Genomic DNA, 27,774 nt, shown 5'->3' on the forward strand with positions numbered 1-27,774 from the left:
GAAGTCCTCATCTGTGCATCGACTGGCTGATGGAAGCCTCCATGAGAGGCATGACTGCAGGTGGGAAGCAAGCAGACATGCTTAAGGCTAAGTTGGCTAAAGTAAGCCCTATGGTTATCCTTAACATTTAATAGAGAGCGTCAGTCCATACCGTGCTCCATCTTGATTCTTGGGGTCTTCACATGGGTCAAATAACATAGAGTGTTGGAACTTGTTGCCTCTGCAGGCCACCACTATTAAAAAGAGAGCGAGCTGAAATCTGTACCTCCTATAAAGTGGGTCTGGACTTTTCTTCTTTCCAGTTACCAGTTGGGTAGAGTTTAGACATACTTGACTTTCAGCATTTACAAGTCAAAGATTTTATTGTGAAATCTGGATATCAGGTAACTCTATCTAGATCTGTAACCACATTTGAGGAGTTGACCTAGGAGCAGGCTGGAACAAAAGGTTTAATTTCTAAGATATATACAATTTTGATTGAAAAAGATGTTGATAAGAAAACAATCCAGATGAAAAGATGGGAAAGGGATTTGAACAAAAAAAAAAATGGATCTGGATGAATGGGTCTCTAAATATAGGAAAGGGACTGTGCATCTTAAGTTTGTGTAGGTTATAACATTTTATAAATTGCCATAGAGATTACGTTTAACTCCAGTTGAGATCATCATCATTTTTGCTACTAGGAAGGTGCTGTTTTGGTGGGGCTGTAGGGAAAGGGGAACATTATTACATATGTGGTGGCTGTGTTCAGGAATTGAACACTATTGAGAGGAAACTCTTAGAGATTCATTTTATGACAAAATGCTGCTTCCTGGAGAGCTCCGAACTACTTACTTAATGCTCCAGTAAAGGAGCTGCATTTTAAACAGAAAAATTAATAAATGTCTTTCTTTTTGTTAGCAGCTATACTCTGTATTGCACATTATTGTATACATATGATCCCCTCCTACTGAATTTGGGCATAATAAAACATGGACTGTTCTTGTAATGGAAGGCTTTGACACTGAGCTCATATACAAGAGAAGCACAAAAGAAGAGAGAGCTAGAAATTTGGTTCCCCTTTCCAGTGTATGAAGAGGAAGAGAGCTCTCCAGTCACAAGAGAGAATTTTTAGCCAGGTTTTTTTAATATTTACTTGTCCGCGATCAAGTAATGTACAATGTAATAGTTTACAATAAAATGTTAGCATTTCCTTCATAAAAAGTGCCTTCTCACCACCAATGAACAACCCTCCGCAGCTCTTTTCTTTTCCTCTGGTCAAAAAAAAAAAAAGTGTGTGTGGAGGAGGGCAGAAGTCTTAGCTGATCTGTTCCACTATTTATATACAAAAAGCTATCCTGCATGTGTGGCGTTAGAAAACCACAATTCTTCCTTTTTCCTTATTTTTATTTAAAGTGCCCAATTAGCCTGGGCTCATCTACTTAAATCATTATTAAAACACACTAAACCTAAGTGTTTTATATCAATGGCATCTGAGGGTATGTCTGCACTATGAAATTTAATCGATTTTATAGAAGTCGACTTTTAGAAATTGCTTTTATACAGTCGATTGTGTATGTCCCCACTAAGCGTATTAAGTCGGCAGAGTGTGTCCTCACTACCGTGGCTAGGATGGACTTACGGAGCAGTGCACAGTGGGTAGCCCATTGGAACTCTGAGTTAAGCTCCCAATGCCTGATGGGGCAAAAACATTGTCGCGGGTGGTTTTGGGTACATGTAGTCAGTTGCCCCTCCATCCGTGAAAGCAATGGCTGTCAGTGGTTTTGCGCCTTTTTTCCTGGGTTACCCATGCAGACGCCATACCATGCCAAACATGGAGCCCACTCAGCTCACCATCATGCACTTTAAAACTCGCTGGCACTGTTTGCTGTCTACATCAGACCTCAGCGCAACCAACATTCCCATTGTTATTGCTGCTTGCTGTGTGCTCCATAATATCTGTGAGAGTAAGGGGGAAACATTTATAACGGGGTGAGAGGTTTAGGCTAATCGCCTGGTGTCCAATTTTGAGCAGCCAGACACCAGGGTGATTAGAAGAGCACCTGCACATCACAGAGGCTTTGAAAACCAGTTTCATGACTGGCCAGGCTACGGTGTGACAGTTGTGTGTGTTTCTCCTTGATCCAAACCTGCCCCCTTTGTTGATTTTAATTCCCTGTAAGCCAATCGCCCTCCACCCTTCGAAATAAAGTAACTATTGTTTTGAAACCATGCATTCTTTCTTTATTAAATTTAAAAAAAAATGAGATAATGGACGAGGTAGCCCGGGTGAGGTGGGGGAGGAGGGAAGGATGTGGCCACATTGATTTTTAGTGTGACTACAATAAGCAAACTGTTTGAATGACAACCTTCTGTTGCTTGGGCCATCCTCGAGTGGAGTGGCTGGATGCCTGGAGATTCTCCGCTGAGTTCTTGGGCATCTCGGTGAGGAGGCTATAGAACATGGGGAGGATGGCAGGCAGTTATACAGTGGATGCAGCGGGGGTCTGTGCTCTTGCTGGCTTTTCTCAGCATCATGTCCTACCTCCGCTCTTCGCGCTAACTTAATTCTCTCCTGGCCTCTGCTTCCATGCATTAAGCTGTGCCCTATCAGTGCAGGAGGACTGTCTGAGCTCGGAAAAATGTCATCGTGAGTGCGTATTTTTTCACCTTCTAATCTGCGATAACCTCAGGGACAGAGATGATAGGGGGAGTGTAGAAACATTCTACACTCTATGATTCTGGGGGTTTGCATGGTCACCTGTGCTGCTGAGTTCGCCACACTGACCAAACAGGAAATTAAATTCAAAAGTTGCCGGAGCTTTTCCTCTGTACCTGGCTAGTGCATCGGAGTTCAAAATGCTGTCCAGAGCGGTCACATTGGAGCACTCTGAGATAACTCCCAGAGGCCAGTACCATCAATTTGTGCCTGCACTATCCCAGATTCAACCCAGCAAGATCGATTTTAGCGCTCATTCCCTCGTCGGGGGAGGAGTACAGAAGTCGATTTTAAGAGCCCTTTAAGTCAACGGAATGGAGTTGGTTGTGTGGACACATTCATTTTAAAATCAACCTAATGCGGCTAAATTCGACCTAACCCCATAGTGTAGAGCAGGCCTAAGTTATGTGCCACAATCAGCAATAAGCCAAAATTTTACCTACCATCACCCTATTAAGCAAAATCCAGAGTAAACAGAATGGCTCTACACTGAGTCCTGTGACTGAAGATGTGGGTTCTGTCAGACTGTGGAACCTGCTTCACCTGTTTAAGAAAAATGCTCTGCCAGCTTCACTCACCACCCCACTCCCCTGGTGATCAAATCCAGGGATTTTTAGCACAAGTGGCGGGGGGGGGGGAGCAAGCTAAGTATATGTAGACTGTAAATAGATGACAGTTGGCTATTTTTACCTCTTCTGTAAGGGTAACAGTACTGTGTCTGATGTTAGTAGTGAGCATTTGTGCCAAGGAAGTGGTTTACTTTTGGGAGGTAGGAGTGTAATGAGACTGGAATGGAGGCTGTGGCTAGGGAAGATGTGGTGGATAGAAGTTGATGCCTTTAAAGAAAGTAGTTTGTTGGTTTTTTTTAAATAAAAACAGGAAAATGTAACAGGTTCAATAGCAATGGGTGATAGGTGAGGACTGGGGATGGGCGGGTATCAAGGTGAAGAGGTAAGAAAGATTTAAGAACAAAGGAAATATCTCATAAATAGACTTATGGGCCATGTGACCTTTTATTGTACTTCTGACTTGGTATCCCCACTCCACCCTCACCCTCCTTTGTGTCTGTTTCTTATTGAGTTGTAAGCTCTTCAGGGCAGGAACAGTCTTTCTGTGGCCATACATTACATGGGCAATTTTGGATTCTCCTACAAGCAAATAATGAAGAACAGTAATAATCTGCTGTTATAATGTGCATTTCTTATGCCACGGTGTCTCAGTCCTGGTATCATTGACACTTTTAATAATTCATAGGTGTTAGGGAGGGAAATAGCTGCAACAGTCTTTTTCTTTCCAACACTATATGGATTTCCTTCTTGGTAGCTCTGTTGGTTACCTAGGAACCAGGAGTAGGATGGCATTTGATTGACTATGTTGGAAGAGTTGAAGTTTTGGTGGTTTTGAGCAGCAGACAGATATATCTACACAAATATGAAATGCTTTATTTTTATGAGACTGGTAAAACTGCATTGAATTATTAGTCAAGCTATCCTCTCGAAAATGTTTGCAAAGGAGTATTTTTGTAAGTGATTCAGGTGGATGTTTTGGCATAAATATGCCATGTTTAAAAATGACAGTATTTTACTGGACTGGATGACTTGGGGGCAATGCAGGGGTAGGGAAAGGGTTATGAAACCTTTCATCTCTAGGTTACTGGTTTAAATTGAGCCCAAGTCAGTAGAGACTGACTTGTTAACTTCTGAAGGCTCTTTGTCCTATGTGAAAGGAATTGGCAGTTTGAATCCAGTTCCTAGTGGACCAGATATCTGTATCCTATACTGCTTCCAGGACTGGCACTAGTTGACGCCCTTGCTGGCAGTCTCAGGAGAGAGACTGGTGTTAGGTTAGGCATGGTGTGGAAACAAAGATTCTCAGACCTTCAAGTGGTCCCTCTAGTTCAAGGTCTGTTAGTTACTCCTGGGGAAATTCTGCACCACTGTGTGCGCATAATAAATGAGCTGTGTATATTTTTATTTTTTTGTGCAGAAAAAATCTTCTGAAAAGTTGATGCAGTTCTGCATTTTGCCACCAGAGGGCACTGTGGCAGTAGAACAGAGCAGCAGCTCCCAGCCAGCTAGGGAAGAGAGAGAGCCTGCCTTCTTCGCAGCTTCTGCCAGGCCAAGTCAGGAGACGGGCTTTGGGGAGACAGACCGTGTGGGGTGCTGGGGGGAGGGTCAGACAGGCTCATAAGGGCTAGTGGGGAAGGACAGACTGGGGCAGGGGCTGAGTAGAGTGGAGGCAGAGAACCATGGGGGGAAAAAGGGGCATGGTCACATGGTGATAGGGGAGGAGGTGCAGAGCTACATAGAGATGGGGTTGGCTGGATGGGGACACAGACACATGGGGATGGGGAGAAGGTGCAGGGACACATAGGGACAGGGGAGTGGCTGGGGGGGGCACAGACACATGTGGACAGGAACACATGTGCCTGACTGAATGGGAGAGACTATGGGTCAGCTAGGGTCTGGTGGGGGAAGCTCCCTAACGGTCTCCCCCAACCCCTCCCCAAAAAACCTGTTCCATACTTTTCCCACCCATACCCAACAACCCTCCAAGTTCACACCCAGGTGCCTTCCCACCAATTTACTTCCCTCTCCCTCAGCTCCTCCGTTACCCCTGACTCCCGCAAGGCTTTGCAGTGCTTCTGGGGGGGGGTGCAGGAAATATGATTGTGTATTGTAGTTTAAATGAATCATTGCTCAGAGTTCTCTATTAATATGCCTAGTAAAGAATCAATTTAAAAAACATTTTCTGAATCTTTTTTGTTATCTGTATTGTTACAGACATTCTTGCTAACAGGTATTTTGAAATAAATGACAAAAAATAATTGAAACTGGTGTGATTATATTGTGCTATTTTGACAAATAAAATATGCAGAATTTGAAAATACTGTGTGCAGAATTTTTATTTTTTTGTTGCAGAATTTCCCCAGGAGTAGTTGTGTGGGCACTGTGAGGATGGAGGGACCTGTTCCTGTGCTGTATCCGTTCTGTGGCTAAAAAGTGTTTCTGTTTCCACAGCTGTTTAATCCAGCACCTTTGAACATTTACTGAATTTTCAGCTATTGTGCTATAGTTGTTACTCTGAGTGACAAATGCCTTTTCATTCTATACATTAGATAGAACTTGATGACTCCCAAATAGAGAAGCAGTGGCTGTTTTCTAGCTACACCTCGAGTGTCCTGCAGATATTGGTGTAAAACTACATCTGGTCCAGTATTTTTGCCTTGTCTTGTCTCACATCTTGTCAGTGGGCTATGAAAGGCTGATTGAGATTTCCTTTGCTGAGTTAGTGTGTCAGGCAGCTGTTGGGTATCAATTTGTCTGTTTGCATTAGGCACATGGCTGAAATGATTAAACGCAACATGTAGAAATCTTTGTGTTGAATTCTTTGACACATATACAGTGTTGTCCTTTGGCATGTGCATGCATATGTAAATCAGTTGCAATAGTGATTGCACATGAGATAGAATTTACAAGACTCTAAGGCAGGGGTTCTCAAACTGGGGCTTGGGACCCCTCAGGACTTGTAAGGTTATTATATGGGGTGTCATGAGCTGTCAGCCTCCACCCCAAACCCCAGTTTGCCTCCAGCATTTATAATGGTGTTAAATTAAAAACACATTTTTATACATTTACAAGGGAGGGGTCACACTTAGAGGCTTGCTGTGTGAAAGGGGTCACCAACGCAAAAGTTTGAGAACCACTGAATTAGAGCACTCTTGTTCTCCCAGTCCCTCCACTCAACGTCACCGACGTTCTGAGGACAAGTCTATATAAAGGGCAGAATGCCCTTGCCACCTCTGTTATTTTCAGCCATGTGCCTGGACAGACGTGAACCTCTCCAGGCTCTTTGAAGCTAGAGCTGCTTTTTTCTCAGTTAGCATTAGCCAGGGTGGATTTGCTGCCATTATAGATTTTCCCTTCTAGTGAGAGAATGGCAGATTTCAAATTAATGAAGGCTACACTCATAAAGACCTCTAAAATTCTGGAATATGCTGCTCAAACAGTTCCACTTTTGTTCCTGTTGCCTGCCCCTCCCTTCTCACATTTATCTCCAGAAGTCTTCTCCTTGTCCAGATCTATTCTGCTTCGAACAATCTTCTATTCATTGAACTTTTTGAAACTTTGCACTTTTAGAGAAAGGTAAGGGATTGACTCTGTATACACAAATTTGCACAGGGACAGTAGGGTTGAGGTCTGTTATTTCTCACCTCTGTAAGTTATTTATTTCTTTGAAAACATTTTTGCTGTTAACAAGCATGTTATCTCTGGAGATGCAAATCAACAGTTTGAGAACAGCAAAACTAAGCATCTCTGATGGTATCTTCTAGACTGAGCACTAGTCTCACTGGGTAGTTAGAAAGATTAACTTAAATAATCTATACAGAAGCCCCTGGAACTCCATAAAATCAGGTCCTTAATCCATGAACTATTGAAACTCATTTACAAAACTTTTCTTAAACATTACATGAATATATTGTCTCATACTATAGAATTAGAATTTATAATCCCTATTCCATGATGAGATGTCTTTGCGCTATAATGTATCTTAATTAAAACGATCTTTAAATAGGTTTTTTCCTCAAAAAGCATTTTATCAAAAAAATCTGATTTTTTTTTAAATATATTTTTAAAAAATAATTGATTTTTGTCCATCCTGGCGTTAGCAGTTCGTTTAGTCAGATGGTGATTCTCTTTCAGTTCTGTGTGATGGCAGAACTGAAAAAGCAGAAGAGCCTGGGGTTAAAATATGCGTTTCCTGCCCAGGTGTCTTCCTGGCATACTGCAGCCACATACGGTGCCTCGTGTGCCTGGAGAAGGACATTCACCTTCTGGGTGTTTGATCTTCTGCATTCACTCCCAGAATCCACAAGGATAAAGAGACTTTCCTGCCTTAGTTTCTGGTCCGGGACTCACTGGGGCCCGGACCAGAAACTAAGGAGCGGGCCCCTACCCTGCTGAAGCCAAAGCCCAAGCCCCACTGCCCAGGGCTGACGCCTGAACTGCTTGGTATTGCCATGCCCCTTCCCAACATTCCTCTGTGCCCTCTGGGGGCGAGGGGGTGCCCCACAGTTTGAAAACCTCTGCTTTAAGTGTGATTTATTTCCACTTTTAGAGATTAAATTACAGTAATACTTGTATTACATTTACCCCCAGTGACTCTGTAGCTGTGATGTAACTTAGCTTTGCAGGGCCCCCTGTGGCTTGGGGCCCCAGGCAATTGCCCTGCTTGCTACCCGCTAACGCCAGCCCTATCTCCTGCAGCTCCTCGTCCGAAAGGGAGCCCTCCACGTGAGACCCTCTGGAAGATTGCTCAGGTCCAGTCCAAGATCTATAAGGCCTATCTTAGCCCCTGTGGCTCTCAGCAGCAAAAGACTGAGGAGTCCAAAGTTCTTGCAAAGACTAGAGCCTTGTCCTACATATGTAGGTATAGTGCAGACTTCCTTGTGTAACTCTGCCAGTATGCTCTTAATCCTGACCTACATCAATCCTACTGTTACACATCTCTATATGTTTGAGCAGAAACTACTAATTTTCCCAAGATATGGAATAATCTTGTTGCTGTAACTTCGTTGGTTGTAGGTTTGTTTGCAGGGTTGTCTTAACAAGAGAGAACTCAACCTGTCTGCATGTTTTTGTTAAAAAAAAACCATGTAACTAAAGGGACGTATTTGAATAGGGTCTAAACCAGGACAAAGATTCCAGAATTGGTTGAACAGATTTGGTTCAGAACTTGCTTATTCCTGATTCTGCTCTTGTTTTTAAAATGTTCCAGCAGAAAGAGAAAATCTGACCTAGGACACTATCTTATTACTCAAAAATAACAACCTGCGTTTGTTTTGATTCTGCTGGGCATGAGTGCTGGGAGCATAAGCAGGCAGTCTGTGTGCACTCACAAAAGGAGTTTGTGCCTATTTCTGGCCCTGGCATCCTGGAGGGTAGGTGTAAACACCAGCCGTTGTTCCGGTCAGTGAGTTGAGTGTTTTTGGTTTGCATATTTTCTCTTTTGGAAAAGCATTAAGAATAGGATACAGAAGAAATCTTTTCTACTCCTGAATAGCTCACAGAACTTCAGTTTCCCAGTTCCATTTTTAAAGTGTCCTTTTAAGTATAGCAACACTTGTTTACAGTGTCTAATATTTGGGGGAGGGGGTTGATTATTTTTTTTAACTAATGTAAGATAAACTCAGCAGTACATGGTATTATCTTTGATTTGGCTGTAGGAAATTATCTTTACATGTGAAAAGGATTTTTGAATAGGGGTGGAATTGATTGTACCACAAAATGCAGGATTCAAGATTTTAGAGACATTGGCAGACGGTCTCTTTGACTCTCATGTTATGTCTGGGCTCAAATTTTCCAGTAAATTAAGTTTTTTGCAGTTAGTATTGGACCGTAAAAACTACTTTGTGCGTCTTAAAAGTTGTTGCAATGTCACTGCTTTCATAGTGGGGGTGCTGAAAGCCATTGAACAAAACTGTAAATATAATGGGAACCCTGCCGCACCTCAACACCCCTAATTCCAGCAGCCGTGCTTGAAAGCAGTAAATTTAAACTTTAAAATCAAAACTATTTGGGTTTAATGGAAAGTACCTAATCTTGTGCCACTTACAAAACTGTGCATTGCATTATTGTCTTTCCTATATTCTGTGTGTTAAATGACTCTTCCATTACTAAACTGGAAATGAACTATAACTTTTTAATTACCTTAGTTTCTTTTTCCTATAGGCTGCAGGTTGTGGCACAACATTAGAATATTTGTAATAATTAGACCCATTCTCTTGCATCCTGTGTACTGAATGGCTTAAAGTGCCCTTTAAATCTGGTAACATAGAAACCCTAGTATGTATTTAACTTGCCTGTTTAACTATCAGAAGAACTGACCTAGCCCTCTTGGATGAAAGAATTCTGAAAGGGATATTCTCAAGTGCATCCTTCAAAAGACACATTCTAGCTATGATCTTGACACACACGTGTTGTGCCTTACAGCAGTAAATTTGTATTTTACAGGTGTGGAGAAACAATTTGTGTTACCTTTCCGAATACTGTGCTGAGCAAAATGGGTGCAGCGCTAGACCCAGCTGACTCACCCTCCCTCTTCTCCCCCCTGACTCCCCCCATATCACCACTCCAGCTGACATTGAATGACATTGACAGACTTCATAGGAGAGCCACGTCCACCCTCTCTGGCTAGACTGAGTCTTGGTATGACACTGAGCCTTCAATGGGGAAGATGAGGACATCTCAGAATAGTACTTTGGAAAAGTAGATCCTGCTAAGACTTACCTCTCTGTATTTTCAGGTGCACTCACAGTCGGCCTTGTGCGACAGTGTCAAACCATCCATGGACGTGACAGGACCTGTATTCCTCCACGGCTGCCCCCTGAGTGGGTCACCACATTATTTTTCATCATTATGGGAATCATTTCACTGACTGTCACGTGTGGTTTGCTAGTGGCTTCCCACTGGCGAAGACAAGCTACTAAATATGCCCGCTGGATAGCATTCACTGGAAGTAAGTGACTTCAGCTACACAATAAGCCTGTCTGAAGGGTTAACTGGTAGATATTTTTTTAAACAAATCTGGGTGGGGGTTGTTGCCAGAGACCAGTGGTAAAACTCTGCCCTGATCAGACAGAATGCTTTTCCTTTTAAATTCCTGCTTTGTGGAAATAATCCTCTTCTTTAAAATCAGGGGTTTGGTATCCAGAAGTGGCTGAGAATCAAGAGAAGATCTTTGGGATCCTGGCTTTATAGTCATAGTGCTGATCACCTGTTGCAGCCCCAGGGTAGAGGAAGAAAGTAGTACACCTCCGGACCATGGTAGCTTCCAGCCCCTCTCCCCACAGGGAATGTCACAAAGTGGCCCAACGATATGGGTGTGCAGGAGTGGGGAAGGCTAGGCTGTTCCTGAGTCATGTGAACTCTTAATTTGGCCAGTGTAGCTGGCTGGAATAATGGAGTGGTTGTAGCCTTTTTTTACCCACATGTGGAGGAGGGTGTTGGTGGACCTTGGTCTCATTATTGTCCTGAAATCAGTCCTGTTGAAGTATCCTCTAAACATTTGATGCAGGGTTGATTCTAACTCTGTTTTGTTACAATTCTCATGAAAGTTGTTCTATCTTATTTGTAATGAGGTCCACATATCCATGACATTGGTTACATGTAGCCCTGAGGGTACACAGAGGTCTTCCAGAGGGCATGTCAACTCATCTAAATATTTTCCTTGTTTTACAGCAGTCTACTTGAAAAGCACTAGTGAAAATTTTATACAGAGAAGTGACTTGTTTATACTGCTTTTTATACTATATTAGAGTTTCTCGACCTAGGGATGGTTTTAGTGAGGTGTCAAGCAAGGCCCCCGCAAAGCTAAGATACATGCTGGAGCCAAAGCCCCACCGCCTGGGACTGAAATCAGACACCTGAAATGGGGTATGGTAGTCTGGCAAGGTTGAGAACCACTGCTCTAGGCAGACTAAACCTGTCAATCAGAGGCAATGGAGGTGTGGCTTCACCTCTGAGAAACTGTCAGTTTCTATTTGCATTTCCAGCTGCAGGCAGGCAGACCAGCTCCTCCCTGCTTCAGAGGAAATTTAGTGAGAAAGAAAAGGGAAAAAAATGGCATAAACTCTCCAAGATGTCAGGATCTGCCTTTATTGACAGAGAGGATTCCCTTTCTCCTCAGTCACTGGAGGACTCTGTATTCCCTGCACGCACACCCACCTGTAGTGCAGCATCGCAGAGAAGAAAACTCTGACATTGTGTCTCCTTGCAGCAGCCCTCCGATTAGGTGCCTGCATGGAGATCATTGCTTGTTCTGTGAAGATCCAAGCTTCTCAAGTGCTCAGGAAGGGGCAGGGTTTCCTTCCGTCTCCCTCCCCGATCAGGAAAGCTTCCTGGAAGCAATGGTAGCAGCTTATCTACAAAAATTCCTGAACCTGATACACATGACGGGACAGCATTTGCCCCGGCATCAGAAAGTGGCAACTCCTCCTCTGTTCCCTTTTCCCCCACAACTTGGGGTGAGTGTAGGTTGAAGCACAATATCAGAGGGTCAGGGAAGTTTCCTACCCAACCACCGGAGCCCACATTCACAGCTGTGTCTGATGACCATGGAGAAGCTTTGGAAACCCATCCAGCACAAAACCCCTTTCTCAGAGCTACTCAAGAGGTAACCAGAAGATTCGCACCCATCCAAACCATCAGTCTAAAATGTCTCTCCTCTTTTGATGAGGTTTAAGGGTAGGCATAAGAAAGATGTTCAGACCCCTCTAGTCAACCCAACATCAAACACACAACCCCGACCCCTTCATTTTCTAAGGCCTGGGCTACACTAGCGGGGGGCATCGAACTAAGATACGCAACTTCAGCTATGCTATTCACGTAGCTGAAGTCAAAGTATCTTAGTTCGACTTACCTGGCTGTCCTCACAGCGGCGAGTCGACTGCCGTGGCTCCCCCGTCGACTCTGCTTACTCCTCCTGCCGAGGTGGAGTACGGGCATCCAGACGAGATGCGAGAAATCAATTCCCAATACATTGAACACTACTTGCCAATCCAGCTGGTAGTATAGATATACCCTAAGAGTCTGATTTAGGGGATTCCTCTAGGGGGCTCTCTAAAAGGCATAAAGTGAAATCAGTTTCCCTCAAACGGCATAAATTTGCAGAATGCAGCAGGACAGATAATCCTTAGTGTCTGGTTCCTCTGCTCACTTTCATGGAGTACAGCAAGGCAGAAATCCTAGGCACTTAGTTCCCCAGATCACCCTCACAGAGCCCAGCTCAGGGGATAGTCAGTGTTGGGTTCCCCTCTTCTCACTCAGAGTGCATCATGGCAAGTCTGTGCACACTTTGGACATGCACTGTTTCCCATAGCCATGCATACACACAACCCCACAAAGGGAGTTCTCCCTGCTTATGAGAGGAAGGCCAGTACTCCAAATCATAGCTAATGACTCAAATAATAACATTATTAAAATAAACACCACTCAGAGAATAGACTTTGATAAAAAGTGTACCAAGGATGGTGATCTACAATTATGAGGTTTGTCGATACGTCAGACAAGCTATAGCTATATGTCCCTCCTCATGCATCCTTTGAGTGTGTGATAGTGGGGTAACAATTTTCCTAATACACCTAAAGACTGGGAAAGTATTTGGCTGTTCTCCTCAGCTCCCTTATGAGTTTCCATATCTTCCAGAAGGTTCCTTAGTATACACCAGTCAAAAGTCCTCCTGGTATCACTATCAAAGACAATTGTGCCTTTTTTTTTCCCCCTAATGGTCAGGGACTAGATGTTTCTAACTGAGGAAAAAATTTTACCTGAAAGAGTGGCCTCCTCACTATACAGACCCTTCACAGGCAGCCAAATCCACGCAGGCATAATCTTAGCCCCTCCTTTGGGCATGAAAACGATCTCAGGGTGTCAGGCCAACAAGATAAACAAACAAAAGAACTGTCATCTGGGTGGACAGTGTTGCAAGTGTGCTGTCTCTCAGGCTTTGTAAAAAATAAAACAAAACACATGTCCTAAGGCTTCTCCCTAAGGAATAGGAGGAGTCAGGGTGTGCAGAGAGCCATACAAATCTGCTACAGAACATCTGCTACAAATGGGAATAATTTAATCTGTTCATCCTCTTCAGAGGAACCACGACCTTATTCCATATTGTGCCTTTACTTAAAAAAAACAAAAGTCAGAAGACTACAGAACATTTCTCAACATCAAGTATCTCAACAGATCCATTAAAAAAAAAAATGAAAAAGCCAAGATAGAGACCGTAACATCCACATTAGCTGTCATCAATGGAGGGTCTCCGTGACATCTGTAGATATGAAGGATGCCTATGTCCAATTTGACAGTCTCATAGATGCTGCCTTAGCTTTATCTTCTGAGCACCACATTACCAATACAGCAATGGTTTAACAACAGCATTGCAAGTATTTATGAAAGTGCTGGTAGTGTTAATATCTGCTCTCAGACAGGAAAGGGTCTATGTCTACCCATTCCTGGGTGACTTCTTTACCAAGCCTCATTGATTGTACCACTAAAGCAATAAGGATGCTTCAGAGCCAAGGTTTTCTGAAAAAAATCAGCTAAGTCTCAGTGTATTTCCTGTCTCTGAGTAGGAACAGTCACTGCCCTCTACAAAGTTGTTTATTGCAGCAAAGACACAAGAAGCAGAGAACTCTATCAAAATAGTCAACCTCTCAAGAAAAGTACCAATTCATACTCTTTTGGGATCAGTGATCTCTTCTGTGATTATTCTTAGAGATCCAGTGCTCACATGAGGTTCTTTCTCTTATCTCTCAGATGTCTCTTATCAGCACCTCAGTGAAGGTGTCTCACCCCAGGAGGATTCTCATGGGTTCAAGGACTGCCCAAGGGGTCTAGTCCAAACAAGAGAGAAAGCACAGCATAAAGTGGTGAGAGCTCAGGGCAATCCAGTATGGGTTCAAAGCTCTGCTCCCTCATCCAAATTTACCTAATGCCCTGACCATGATAGACAACACCTCAGGCATGTCATACATCAACAGACAAAAGGAACAAGGACTATAGTCCTTCAAAGAGAAGCTCACCTCCTGATGAAGTGGGCAAAGAATCTGCAATCAACTTGTTACCTTCACATCCAAGGCAGAATTGAATGTCGTGGCTGACTGGCTCAGCTGGCAAAACTTAGATCCTCCAGAATGGGACTTACTAAATATCTTTACCAGGTGATAAGTGTATCTCAGCTATAGATCTGTTTGCTTCCCACCTGAATCACAAGGTTTCAGTGTTGTTCTCTTGCCAGTGGGATCACAGAGCCAAGACAAGAGATGCCTTGTTGCAAAGATAGCCAAAAGGGATTCTTATGTCTTAACTCCCTTTTTCTCTTCACACCAGAATGCTACAGACTATTAGGAGAGAAGCAGCACTGATAATTCTAGTATCCCCATTCTGACCAAAGAGGCTTTGGTTCTGCAGTCTCCTTGATATGATACAAAAACCTCCCACCTGATTTCCATTCAGAAGGGATATGCTATTACAACGGCCAATCAGAATTCAGACAGTCTGAGCCCAGCTGCCTGGTTCTTGAACCAGAGCCTCTTAAGCCAAATAGGTTATTTAGTGATCTAATACTCACAATTTTCGCTTCCAGAAATAAATCTATTAACTCAGCCTATTCAAGGGCCTGGTTGAGTTTTAACCATTGGGGTTAGCACCAGGGTTTCACCCCCACATCTGCATTTGGACCACAGATCCTCTAATTTCTTCGAATGGATTTGGGTTAGGCCTGACAGTTCAGACTCTCAAAGGTCTAGTTGCTGTCTGTCTAGCATCATTAGTGAAATGGACAGATAGTGAATTTAATCTTCAGATATCCAGCGTTTTTCTGAGGAGAGCAGCATCTCTTCTACATCTTTCTGGTGTGCATAATGGGGTTTGTTGTTTTTGATTTTTGGCTTTTAGCTGGTTCTCAGCAGGGCCACCCGGGGTGGGGAGGGGGGGGGCAAGTGAGGCAATTTGCCCTGGACCCCAGAGAGGCCCCCACAAGAATATATCCTATAGTATTGCAACTTTTTTTTATGGAAGGGGCCCCCGAAATTGCTTTGCCCCAAGCCCCCTGAATCCTCTAGGCGGCCTTGGTTCTCAGTGCTATTAGAAGTCCTCCATTTGAACAATTCATGAAGGTGTGTCATTACTTTCTAACCATTAAAATGGCCTTTTTGGATGACAGTCTTTTTTTGGGTTTCAAAGGGGTAGCCATGTTAGTCTGTATCAGCAAAAAAAACCCAGGAGTCCTTGTGGCATCTTAGAGACTAACATATTTACTTGGGCATAAGCTTTTGTGGGCTGAAACAGACTTCATCAGATGATGAAGTGGGTTATAGCCCACAAAAGCTTATGCCCAAATAAAGTAATGTTTCTGTGCAGGGTGTCTGAGTTAGGAGCTCTTTTTCTGGAACGTCAATACTGCATGTTCATAAAGCTAAAGGGGTATTCAAATTGACCCTGACTTCAGACTAAAAATTAACTCCAGATTCCATAAAACAGGAAATTGTTTTTCCATCCTCTTGTCCAGATCCACTGCACTCCAGAGAGAAATTGTGGCATACTTTGGATGACTGCAGAGCTCTCAAAGTATATATTTACCACACAGATTGGGTCAGAAAGACAAATGCTTTGTTTGTGCTTTTTTATCCAGTGTCACAGGGAAAGAGAGCCTCAAAATCATCCATTTCCAGGGGGCTGAGATATTGCATCTCAGAAGCATGCAAGTCAAAAAGCCTAACTTCATCTTCAAATATCAGAGCTAACTCCCTCAATGCTGTAGCAGCTTCATGGGCAGATAGATCATATGCCTCAGACAAGAAAGTCTGTAAAGTAGTCACATGGGTCATCTGGTTACAGCACCTTCAGATGCTGTACACTGGACATCCCAGTTGTCATCTGATGCTACCTTCCGTAAGTGGGTGCTCATTGCTGTAGTATTCTAGCTTCTATTAGGAAAGGGTTATCTGTACTTAACTGTATATAGTTCCTCCGTGCCACCAAGTGGACACTGCTATAAAAATCCTAATGTCCTAGATCTGTGTACCTCATTATGAATAAGAATAGGAAAATGTATCTGTCTTACCTGAAAATTTCCTTTTTTGGGGTCATGAGGTCCACAGATCCAAGCCACCCTGAATGGGCTGTTAATTGAGAAAAGACGAATTATTAATCGGTGCTCAGTTGATTATTCATTGAATTGCTTGCTCTGCATGAGGATTGTTCTGTTTAGTCTTACTGCTTAAGTTCCCTTATAGAGAGTGCTTAGTTTTTCCTAGGCTTTGGAAGTGTTGACTGCTGGTTTTAGGCCCTGGTCTACACTATGAGTTTAGATCGAATTTAGCAGCGTTAGATCGATTTAATCCTGCACCCGTCCACACAACAAAGCCATTTTTGAGGACTTAAAGGGCTCTTAAAATTAATTTCTGTACACCTCCTCGATGAGGGGATTAGTGCTGAAATTGACCTTGCTGGGTCGAATTTGGTGTAGTGTGAATGCAATTCGACAGTGTTGGCCTCCTGGAGCTATCCCAGAGTGCTCCATTGTGACCGCACTGGACAGCACTCTCAACTCAGATGCACTGGCCAGGTAGACAAGAAAAGGGCTGCGAACTTTTGAATTTAATTTCCTGTTTGGCCGTCGTGGTGAGCTCAGAGGTGACCGTGCAGATCTCATCAGCAGAGGTGACCGTGGAGTCCTAGAATAGCAAAAGAGCTCCAGCATGGACCGAACGGGAGGTACTGGATCTGATTGCTGTATGGGGAGAGGAATCTGTGCTATCAGAACTCCATTCCAAAAGATGAAATGCCCAAATATTTGAAAAAAGTCTCCAAGGGCATGAAGGACAGAGGCTATAACAGGGACCCAGAGCAGTGCCGCATGAAACTTAAGGAGCTCAGGCAAGCCTACCAAAGAACCCGAGAGGCAACGGCTTTTAAACATCCAAATGCACATTTTACCACCATTCTGCACTTGCTCAGCCTATAGTTGGACAGCTCCTGACTACTGTCCAGAGTGCCTGTGTATGACTTCATGAGCCATGGCATTGAGGGGTAGGCTGGGTGCCCAAGGATAACTATAGGCATTTCAACATCCCCAACAGTTGTCTGCCATTGCTCTCACTGGGGCGGGACATGGCTTACAGGGTTGGCATACAGGGAATTAAAATCAGCAACGGGGGCGGGTTTGCATCAAGGAGAAACGCACACAACTGTCACACCGAAGCCTGGCCAGTCATGAAACTGGTTTTCAAAGCCTCTGTGATGCGCAGCGTAGCTTGCTGTGCTATTCTAATCGCAAACAGCCTAGTCAGCAAACAGCACCAGCGAGCTTTTAAACATCCAAAGGCACGTTCTACCACCATTCTGCACTTGCCCAGCCTATAGTTGAACTGCTCCTTACTACTGTCCAGGCTTCATGAGCCATGGGAGCAAGGGGTAGGCTGGAGTGCTGCCAGCTGGGAGAGCAGCCTGAGGCAGAAGCCTCTAGCTCGCATGATATTCCAGGCAGGACTGAATTTCCATGAGATGAAACTTAAAGAAGAGTCACTCCGATTTATGTCCAGGCGCCCCTGACCGACCTCATCAAGGTCTGCCAGGAGCACCCATGTCTGCCCAGGCAGCTCTGACCGACCTCACCGAGGTTGGCCAGGAGCACCCAGGAGATGACAATGACAGCAGTCATACTGTACCATCTGTTGCTGCGAAGGCAAGGAGCCGCTGCTGTGTAGCAATGCAGTACCACGTCTGCCAGCAGCAACCAGGAGACGTGTAGTGACGGTGAGCTGAGCGGGCTCCATGCTTGCCGTGGTATGTCATCTGCACAGGTAACCTAGGAAAAAAGGCGAAAAATGATTGTTTGCCATTGCTTTCACGGAGGGAGGGGGACCTGATGACAGGTACCCAAAACTACCCGCAACAATGTTTTTGCCCCATCAGGCATTAGAAGCTCAACCCAGAATTCCAATGGGTGGTGGAGACTGCAGGAACTGTGGGATAGCTACCCACAGTGCAACGCTCTGAAAGTCGACACTAGCCTCAGTACTGTGGACGCACTTTGCTGATTTAATGCGCTTAGTGGGGACACACACAATTGACTGTATAAAATCTATTTCTAAAAAAAAAAAAAAGACCTAATTTCATAGTGTAAACATACCCTCAGAGGTGGCGCCACACCTCTAATATATTTGGTCTGCCTCCAAGGCTGTATAGAGTCCCAGTCTTATGGATCTATGGTCCTCATGACTCCAAGAAAGGAAATTTTCAGGTAAGACACGGATAATTTTTTTTAATTAATTAAGAAACAGTACAACCACTTCTTAGCAGAAGGCGTTCCCACTGCAGAGCACCTACTCTGGCTCATAGTTCCAAGGCTTTTCCTTTCCTGGTGACCCATAGCAGGTCCCTTAGCAGGAGAGTCAGCAAAGAAGCAATAATGTTTTCCTTCCTTCTCCTCTCCTGCAGTGTTGAACTGCTCTTTAGGATGGCCAACTCTGCTCATAGTAGCTCATAATGAACCTCGCTTAAGGGACTGGCAACCTTTTGTTTTGGTGCAGAGAAGCATGTCCCAGGGAGACATTTACACTTGTAAGGAAGGGCATGTGCCTCTTCCCTTCTGATGGGGTGGGAGGCTGTGCCTCCTTGCTGTTTCTCAAGCAGAGTGTAGCTCCCAGCTGGTGAGTCCACCTGGTGATTAATCCAACTAGCAGTTAGTCCCTCTGCCCAATCCCTCAATCAGGGCATTGAGCAGTTAGCAGGCCTGGCCGACAATCAGCCCAGGCCTTTAATTAGTCTTTCTGCCCCAGTCCCTCAATCAGGGCAATTCACACTTTACAGCTCAGGCTGAGTCCGTGCAATAGAGCCCAGCAGTTCAATGTGGGGAATTAGCTGTTACTAGAAGCAACAGTAAATTCACCTGGCGCCCTAGCTCCGACAGGCACCAGACCAATTCAGGCCTCCTGGCCTCTGAGTGGGGAAGTGGTCACTTTCCATAGGTGGGGTACCAGGGGTAGGGGGATGCAGGCCCTCCCACTCCACTGCATCCCAGCCCAGAGCCCTATTAGTGGTGGGGTAGTTCACCATTAGGTCAGCCCACAATACACTAGTCGGTTCACAATAATGCCACAGTCGAACCCTATTCGGCGTCCCTGGGCTCCTTCCTACTCTTCCCAGTTTGGGGCACCTGGGCTCCAGGGTCATCCTCAGTCTCTCTGGGGTAAACAGCCAATGGCAGCCTCAGCAGTTCATCAGCGTTGGTGATCTCCGACAATTCTGGTAAATCTGCTGGTCAGGCAGCCGTCTCCTTCAGCTTCAGGCCTCAGCAGCAAGGAAGAGACGTCCTGCTCCTCTGGCAGCCCTCTCCCTACTGAGCTAGGAGACGGCCTTTTATAGTCCAGCTTCCTGTCCCACCCCTCTGCTTCCGGCAGAATGGCCGCAGGTTGCCTAGTTGTGCCCATCAGGGGGCGAGCTCGGGTCTTTCCCCTTCTGACAGGGCGGGAGGCCGTGTCTCCTCACTACAGTGCCTGGGGAGCAGACAGATAAAGGAAACCAGTTATAACCAGTAAATGGAATAAAATTCTTCAAACTACCTTTTTTTGGTGTTTGTTACAAGATTAGCTTGGCTATGAAATTAAGTCCTGGTGTTTTGATGGCAGTTATAAGAGGCCTGAAAAAACCGTAGAATTTGAGGTGGGGGGAGGGACGATGCAGAAATAAGACTGAGAGATTTTAAATGAGCCTGAATTCTGAAAACTAAGTGAAGGGAGTATGAAAATTACCTAGTAAATTCAAGTTTATGCTCCTCACTGAAACAAACAGGTTTGGCAGGGATTTAAGTGTTAATAGATTTAAACCTGCTGTGTATAAAAACTCAACTTTAACTGGTGGTACTCCACAAAGGAACCTCCATAATTAAAGCCATCACCCCTGACTTCTTTAGTATATCACATATTAAATGTAGATGTGGCTCTTGCATACTATGGGCTAATTATTTTATAGTCAACTCCATTGTGATTGACTCTTCCATTTCTACAATGAACAGTGTTAAATATCAGAAATCATTACTCTTGCAGTATTGCTATTTACTCTAGCCCACTCTTCACTAGATTCTTCCTTTGTCTAGCTGATTGGTCTGTTTTTGTCTAATATAGACTATATAAACTTTTCAGGGTAGGGATCACATCTCTCTAAACTCAAAACACCATCTCAAACATTACAAAAGTGCTTATGATGAGCTGGGTTCCAAACTCTAAGGTAAAGGATTATCTTTTTCATTTATTTGATGTTCTTTTTTAACTTCTGTGGCTTGTATCATTGATTCTAAATATTTTAATTTTTAAAATATCTCCATCTTCTAAGTAGTCATTGTTTCAGCTGTAACGTGTTATCCTGGAAGCTGTTTTATCTTTAGATTCCTCTTACCATAAAGCTTGAGGTGTGCTAGTGTTTTTTAAAAAGAGTGACATCAGAAGAGAAATTTCAAAGATATATTCTCCATTCACTCTGACTTTCTGCTGTGAGCTGTTTTTTAAAGTGGGAAGAATATTGATTAAAGATTTGTTTTATTTGTTTTTTTTTCAAACCAAACTTATTTGTCATGCTATTAAGATATTATTGGAATTCTTAGGTTTTAGTAACACAATTTCTTAAGATTAAGACCAGGAGCTGGGGGATGAAAGGAAGAGACGGGATTGGGACAGGAACAGGTTTGAGATGACAGGACAAAAGGGGTCACGTTTGGGGGCGAAGGTGCGCAGAAGAGTCTGTGCCCACTAGAGCACACTGAACACCTTCTAATTTCCTCAACAAATGAGGTAGGGTTTTACAGACAAGTCTCCTTCACTGCACGAAACTGATTGATTCCCAGGGTGGCTCCATTCAGTGCACTGAATGAGATGGGGTCCTGTGAAAAAATAGCATATGATACAAGTTTTAATGACATGATCATAATGCATATGCACAAGGGTCCTGAATTAAGGTGATTCTCTGAGTAGCATCTCTATGGGTGCTCCATTTCAGTATGAGATTTTTGTCAACTGTGTCCATGGGTCTACACCTGTGCTCTAGATATCCTCTTGCTCTGGTAGGAGGGTGTATGTGGGGAGGGAAAGGCAGAGCTGCTGCCAGTTCATACTCAATTGCCTGTGGCTTGAGATGGAACACCAAAGTGTCCTGCGTTCCCTGTAAGCTGTGCGCTTGCATGGCCACCCAGGAGAAATTCAAATGCTGCCCAACTGATTAGCAGAGTGCGCACAGCTGGCAGCATGTGTTCAGGCGCCCCTCCCCCCATCACAGAGTTTATGCTCCTTTCTATTTTCCTCATTAGGATTTAACTTCCACTTTTTAAAGGATGTCTTTTTGCCTCTCACTGCTTCTTATACTTTGTTTAGCCATGGTGGCTCTTTTTTTGGTTCTCTTACTATGTTTTTTTAATTTGGGGTATACACTTAAGTTGAGCCTCTATTATGGTGTCTGTAAAAAGTTTTCATGTAGCTTGCAGGGATTTTACTTTTGGTGTTATACCTTTTAATTTCTGTTTAATTAACCTCTTCCTTTTTGGGTAGTTCCCCTTTCTGAAATTAAATGTTCCAGTGTTGGGCCACTGTGGTGTTTTCCCCATCACAGGGATGTTAAATTTATTTATATTATGGTCACTATTACCAAGCAGTCCAGCTATATTCACTTCTTGGACCTGATCCTGTGCTCCACTTAGGACTAAATCAAGAATTGCCTCTCCTTTTGTGGGTTCCAGGACTGGCATTTCCAAGAAGCGGTCATTTAAGTTGTCAAGAAACTTTATCTCTGCATCCTTTCCTGAGGTGATATGTACCCAGTCAATATGGAGATAGCTGAAATCCCCCATTATTATTGAGTTTTTTATTTTAATAGCCTCTCTAATCTCCCTGAGCTTTTCACAGTCAGTATCACCATCCTGGTCAGGTGGTCTGTAATATATCCCTACTGCTGTATTCTTATTATTCAAGCATAGAATTACTATCCATAGAGACTCTATAGTACAGTTTGGTTCATTTAAGATTTTTACTTCATTTGATTCTATGCTTTCTTTCAACCTCATAGATTCTTTCACAAAGGTCTTCTACTTTCCCATTCCAGCCTCCCTCCCTTGAGATGCACTCTGAAGCAGCAGCATCCTGCAGGACATGCAGCTGGAAACCCTGGCAAGGGCATCCTGAGGTCCTGTCCCCTTCCTTTAAGGCCCACCTCAGTGAGCTTTTTGGAACCGATGGGCTCCTTATGGCGACCAGCTCTACCAAGTTTCATAAGGGGACATGGCAAAAGCAACATCTGCTGTTATGTTTATCAGGTCTATTCAAACAGCATATATCCAAGAATCACTTCCATAGTCCAGTTATGGAAAACATAACAGCTAAAAATGGGGAACTCGTTCTTGGTTTTTTTGTGAAAGAATCTATAAGGTTCAAAGCTCCTTCCCATCTATCGCAAAATAGAGTTCTGACAATTATTAATAGGAGGTATAGGCTCCCTCTAGTGGCTAATTTGACTTTTGAATATTAAATATTGTCCTTTAGTTTGAGAGACAGATTGTAATGCAGCTAGTCACCATGCAGGCAGGTGCTTTGTAAGCTGCTTCACATGTCTAGTCTCATCCTTTTTTCATTTGCAGACCCCTATAAATTTTTGAATTTAGGTGCCTACTTCTTTGAAAATTTTTGAATGGAGGTGCAGACCCCTTTGGAAATCTATTGTCTGGATATATAATTGAATTCTGTTGAGTCAGTTTTCAGGCTAAGTCTTTCATGGACCCCATTTAGACATATTCCGCAGACTCCCAAGGGTCCACAGACCACAGGTTGAGAACCATCATGATAGTGCATGTCAGTCCTGACATGAAATGCAGCTGCTGCTGTAGTCTTGGTCTGAGTATGCTAAATTAGCCTATTGTATTATGCACAAATACTTGGGGAATAGTTTGAAGTCATTGTATGTATGACCTAAACTAGAATTTAAAGGCTATTCTATAAAAACACACTAATAAATCTTTTTTTTCAGTGATGCGCTATGAACTTAGCATTCATAGTTTTACGAAGAGACGTTTGAGGTCTAAAGAGATGCAATAAAATGTCTGCCTTGAATACACATAAGGTTCATAGAGAGTAGAGTATTTTTTTCAACATTTGTATGTCAAGAAACAGACAGGAAGCAATAAATCTGGACAAACTGAAGCTTTCTAAGTGTATTAAAGCAAGTATATCTAATGTAAATATAACTTTCCAGTGCTGTACAAGCCCATCACTGGCTCATCTAGAGAGACTAGAGCTCTTGCCCAGTTGTGGGCTAATTGGGAAAGGGGAACTCTAGAGGCTGAGGAAGCAGAGCAGCCAAAGCACCTTTTTCAAGAGGGAGCAGAGCAGCTGGAGCCCACACTTTTTTCACAAGATGGGAAGGTGAGGTAAGGAGTGTAGAGCTTCCCTGGAGCTGCAGCTCTTTCCACCAGCTGGGGGTGGAGTGTGGTGTAGAGAACCCTGGTACAGGACTTTCTGTACTCTGCAGAGAAGTAAGGCCCAGCATTAATTGATTGATTGTGGTAGGAGGGAGGAGCTTGCATTAATTACTCTTATTCAGGTGTAAGCAGAATTGATTGTTGGTTAAACTGATTTTTGAGGTGGCTAGGTTTTAGAGTTGATTTATGAAGGAGGGAAGATGATTTGGTGTAAATTAGGCGTTGTTTTTGTGCGGGTGTCATAAACAGATAGCTAAGGGTTAATGTCTCTTTCACCTGAAGCACCTGACCACAGGACCAATCAGGAAACCGGATTTTTTCAACTTTGGGTGGAGGGAATTTTGTGTCTGAGGTCTTTGTCTGTCTGCCTGCTTTCTCTGAGCTTTGGAGAAGTAGTTTCTGCTTTCTAATCTTGTGTTTCTAAGTGTAAGGACAAAGAGATCAGATAGTAAGTTATATGGTTTCTTTTCTTTGGTATTTGCATGAATATAAGTGCTGGAGTGCTTTGATTTGTATTCTTTTTGAATAAGGCTGTTTATTCATATTTCTTTTAAGCAATCGACCCTGTATTTGTCACCTTAATACAGAGAGACCATTTGTATGAATTTTTCTTTCTTTTTTATATAAAGCTTTCTTTTTAAAACCTGTTAAAGTTTTCTTTACTGGGAAATTTCAGGGAAATTGAGTCTGTACTCACCAGGGAATTGGTGGGAGGAAGAAATCGGGGGAGATCTGTGTGTGTTGGATTTGCTAGCCTGATTTTGCATTCCCTCTGGGTGAAGAGGAAAGTGCTTTTGTTTCCAGGGCTGGGAACGGAGAGGGGGAGTCACTCTGTTTGGATTCACAGAGCTTGTGTCTGTGTATCTCTCCAGGAGCACCTGGAGGGGGGAAGGGAAAAAGGATTATTTCCCTTTGTTGTGAGACTCAAGGGATTTGGGTCTTGGGGTCCCCAGGGAAGGTTTTTCAGGGGGACCAGAGTGCCCCAAAACACTCTAATTTTTTGGGTGGTGGCAGCAAGTACCAGGTCCAAGCTGGTAACTAAGCTTGGAGGTTTTCATGCTAACCCCCATATTTTGGACGCTAAGGTCCAAATCTGGGACTAGAGTTATGATAGGGGGCAATGCAGTTTATTTTTTTTATTTTTTTTCCCAACCAAAGTAGTAGGCTTACTAGTTGGGTCAGTGGGTATTGGAAATTCTTAATGTTAAATCACAATGAATAATTGTATTTCAAGATAAAGCATAAAAAGTTGATTTGCAGAAGCATAAAGAGTCTAATAGTTGCCTTGTACAACTCTACCACTTAAAATTCTGTATCTGCCCGATACTATTTTTCATCTATTTATATAGTTGTAAATAGAGCATCAAAACAATCAACATCTGATCTTTTTATCATGAAGAAAATCATGCTGCTTCGTAGAAAAAGCCATGTCAGGACATCATTTTATGCCTTGGTCAAGATCTTAGTATACTGCACTCTCATTGTCAATACTAAATTGATTATTTATGCCATAAGCACTTACAGAAAAACAGAGAATGTCAGCAGAGCTAGATAATATTGGATGCCGTGTAGTGGATTTGGGTAGAGTATTAAAATGTATTGCAAGGAATGTCAGCCCATATTAGTACCTGAAGGAGTGAAATCACTAATGTAATTTTAATAAGTGGCTTTTATTGTGACAGGCACTTTGTGTGCACACAGTGTGATATGTGTTGTAAGCGACACCATCTATGCATATTAACATAACTGTGCAAGTGAAATAACAAAAAAACCAATTGCTTGGTGCTCTATTTGTGTAGTATGAACTTGGAGCCTTTTACAGAGGAGGTTAGATTTCAACAGAATGTTTTATTTGGGCTCTAGGCTGTGTCTCTGCATTTAGAAAACAATGGTTTATTTTAATTAATCTAAAGGAAACTCTAGTGGCACACGTGTTTTCTATTGTTAGCAAAATATGTACAGAAAATGTGTAAAGCATTTGTGTGGCAGAATAGGAGAGGGCAAATACATTTGGGGAAAAGGCAACTCTTTAATAATGAAAAGTGAGTTTCTTCAATGTTAAACGTTAGTCCACATTGACTTTTTGGGGGAATGACTACCTGTAAAATGCTCTGAGGCATAATGATCGGATTAGATTCATGAATGGTGGAAGAATGTGTCCTCCAAAATTCATCTTTTTTTAACAGTGATTCTTGTTCTTCTGAACATAGTTCAAATGATTAATAAACTGGAGTTGAGGAATGAACTTTGTGCCATTGCATACTGACAGGAACTTTCACCTTCCTCTGGAACAGACAGCTGGGATCTGTTAAGATCAGGGTATGTCCCACATGATTGGTTTCCTGTGAGTTAGGCATTGGTGCCCTACAAACTGGCAAACATTTTGACTTTCAGCAAGATGCTAACTTTGATTTTGTTTGTTTTGCAGTGATCCTATTCTGCATGGCAGCCCTAATATTTCCAATAGGATTTTACATCAATGAAGTTGGAGGTCAACCATATAAATTGCCCAACAACACAGTGGTTGGGTCCTCGTATGTACTGTTTGTCTTATCCATTTTCTTTACAATAGTGGGACTTCTATTTGCCGGCAAAGTTTGTTTACCTGGCTGATGAATATCTGAACTTCATGAGTTTGTTTCAGAGGAGAGCAAGATATCAGAGTTGCACTCTCAGGAGAAAGCCTAGATCAGACTATCAAATGCTTACTGAAAAGAGGAATGCTTTGACTTGTTCTCACTATGCACTTTGGATTAAAAAAAGAGAGAGAGAGAGAAAGAGCCTTTCCCATAACCAAATACAGACATCGTTGACTAATCTCCTGAGCATATTAATGCAGTCAGGTCTGCACTGTGATAGGGACTAGTGAAGAAGAATGCTTTACACTGAGAAGCATATTGCCCCATGTTACTATATCTGTTTTTAACGTCTCACAATTTGAAAATCAAAGTATTTATGAACCTTGTGGTAGACCAGAGGGTTTCAAAGGAGTTCAAGTGAGGCTGGCCTCACAATTTAGGAGATTAGCATTTTACATCTTCCTTCGGATGGGCAAAGTCTTTGGCACCAAAATGAATCCATCTTGCATTACTGCACCAAGAAGCCAGTAGATCAAAATATATTCTTTACAATGTATGTAACAACAAAAATGACATACATCCCCTTCAGCTGTAGAAAAACAGTAAAACTTTTTTTTTGGGGGGGGGGAGGAGAGGCTTGATATTTACACACACACACACACACACACACACACACACACACACACACACACACACACACACACACACACACACACACAGAGAGAGAGAGAGAGAGAGAGAGAGAGAGAGAGAGAGAGAGAGAGAGAGAGAGTTCCTGGAAGATAACTCAGAACGCTTTACTAGCAGAACACTGTGGTGTGCAAAACTAGAGCTCAAGAGAAAAAAGCCATTTCTCTGAAGGCCACATAGCTGAGAGTCTTCAGTTTACCTCATTCTTTGTAGCAGCCCTTGATTTTAACAGGTTTTTGTAATAGGTACAAACAATCCCATGCGTTTCTAGGTGCAATTTTAAGTTAAGCTAAAATTCTTTGTATGGTAATTTATTTGTATATGAGGGTAGAAAGTGAGATCACGTCAGACCTTAAAGTTAAAATCCTAATTTTGGGAAACTGACACTATTTAAATTATTAGCAACTGTTGTACAGGAAGTCTCTTTTCTACTGCTTTGTTTGTTACATTAACAATGAATTTATTTATACACGTTCAAGCGCAGCAATTTACCATAGGTAAATTTCTCTAATGCATAAAACATTCAGTGTTTAGGTCAACCGGTAAAAACACTATTCTGTAGTAAAGTTGGATGAATTTATTTTCACTTGTGAGTATTAAGTTAATTCATCTTCTTTACCAAAAAAGAGCAATATAACTGTTTTTAATGTTCATATGCCTTGTTTACTAAAGCTGAAGATAAAAGTGTGGGCATAAGGACCATCTGAATTCAGAGTGTAAGTTTTCCCCTGAAATCAACACTCTTTAAATACAAGAGCTGTATAAACCTTGGATCCACGGATAGTGCTG

General features: G+C 42.9%; 1 protein-coding gene across 3 annotated transcripts in view; it reads left to right on the forward strand.

The window, feature by feature from the left end:
* MOSMO (modulator of smoothened) overlaps positions 1–26,969 on the forward strand; it is a 49,331-nt gene extending 22,362 nt beyond the window's left edge. For 2 of the 3 annotated variants that reach the window (XM_030578614.1, XM_030578616.1), the window contains 2 exons: positions 10,004–10,216; positions 26,145–26,969. In XM_030578614.1, the coding sequence (XP_030434474.1) occupies positions 10,004–10,216; positions 26,145–26,329 (398 nt within the window). In that variant the 3' untranslated portion in view covers positions 26,330–26,969. Of the gene's footprint in view, positions 1–9,711; positions 9,907–10,003; positions 10,217–26,144 lie in introns of all 3 variants that reach the window. The other variant, XM_030578615.1, reaches the window with a different exon arrangement.
* The last annotated feature ends 805 nt before the right edge of the window (positions 26,970–27,774 follow it).

Source organism: Gopherus evgoodei, chromosome 10 (genome assembly GCF_007399415.2).
Source record: "Gopherus evgoodei ecotype Sinaloan lineage chromosome 10, rGopEvg1_v1.p, whole genome shotgun sequence".
Taxonomy (NCBI): Eukaryota; Metazoa; Chordata; order Testudines; family Testudinidae; genus Gopherus; species Gopherus evgoodei.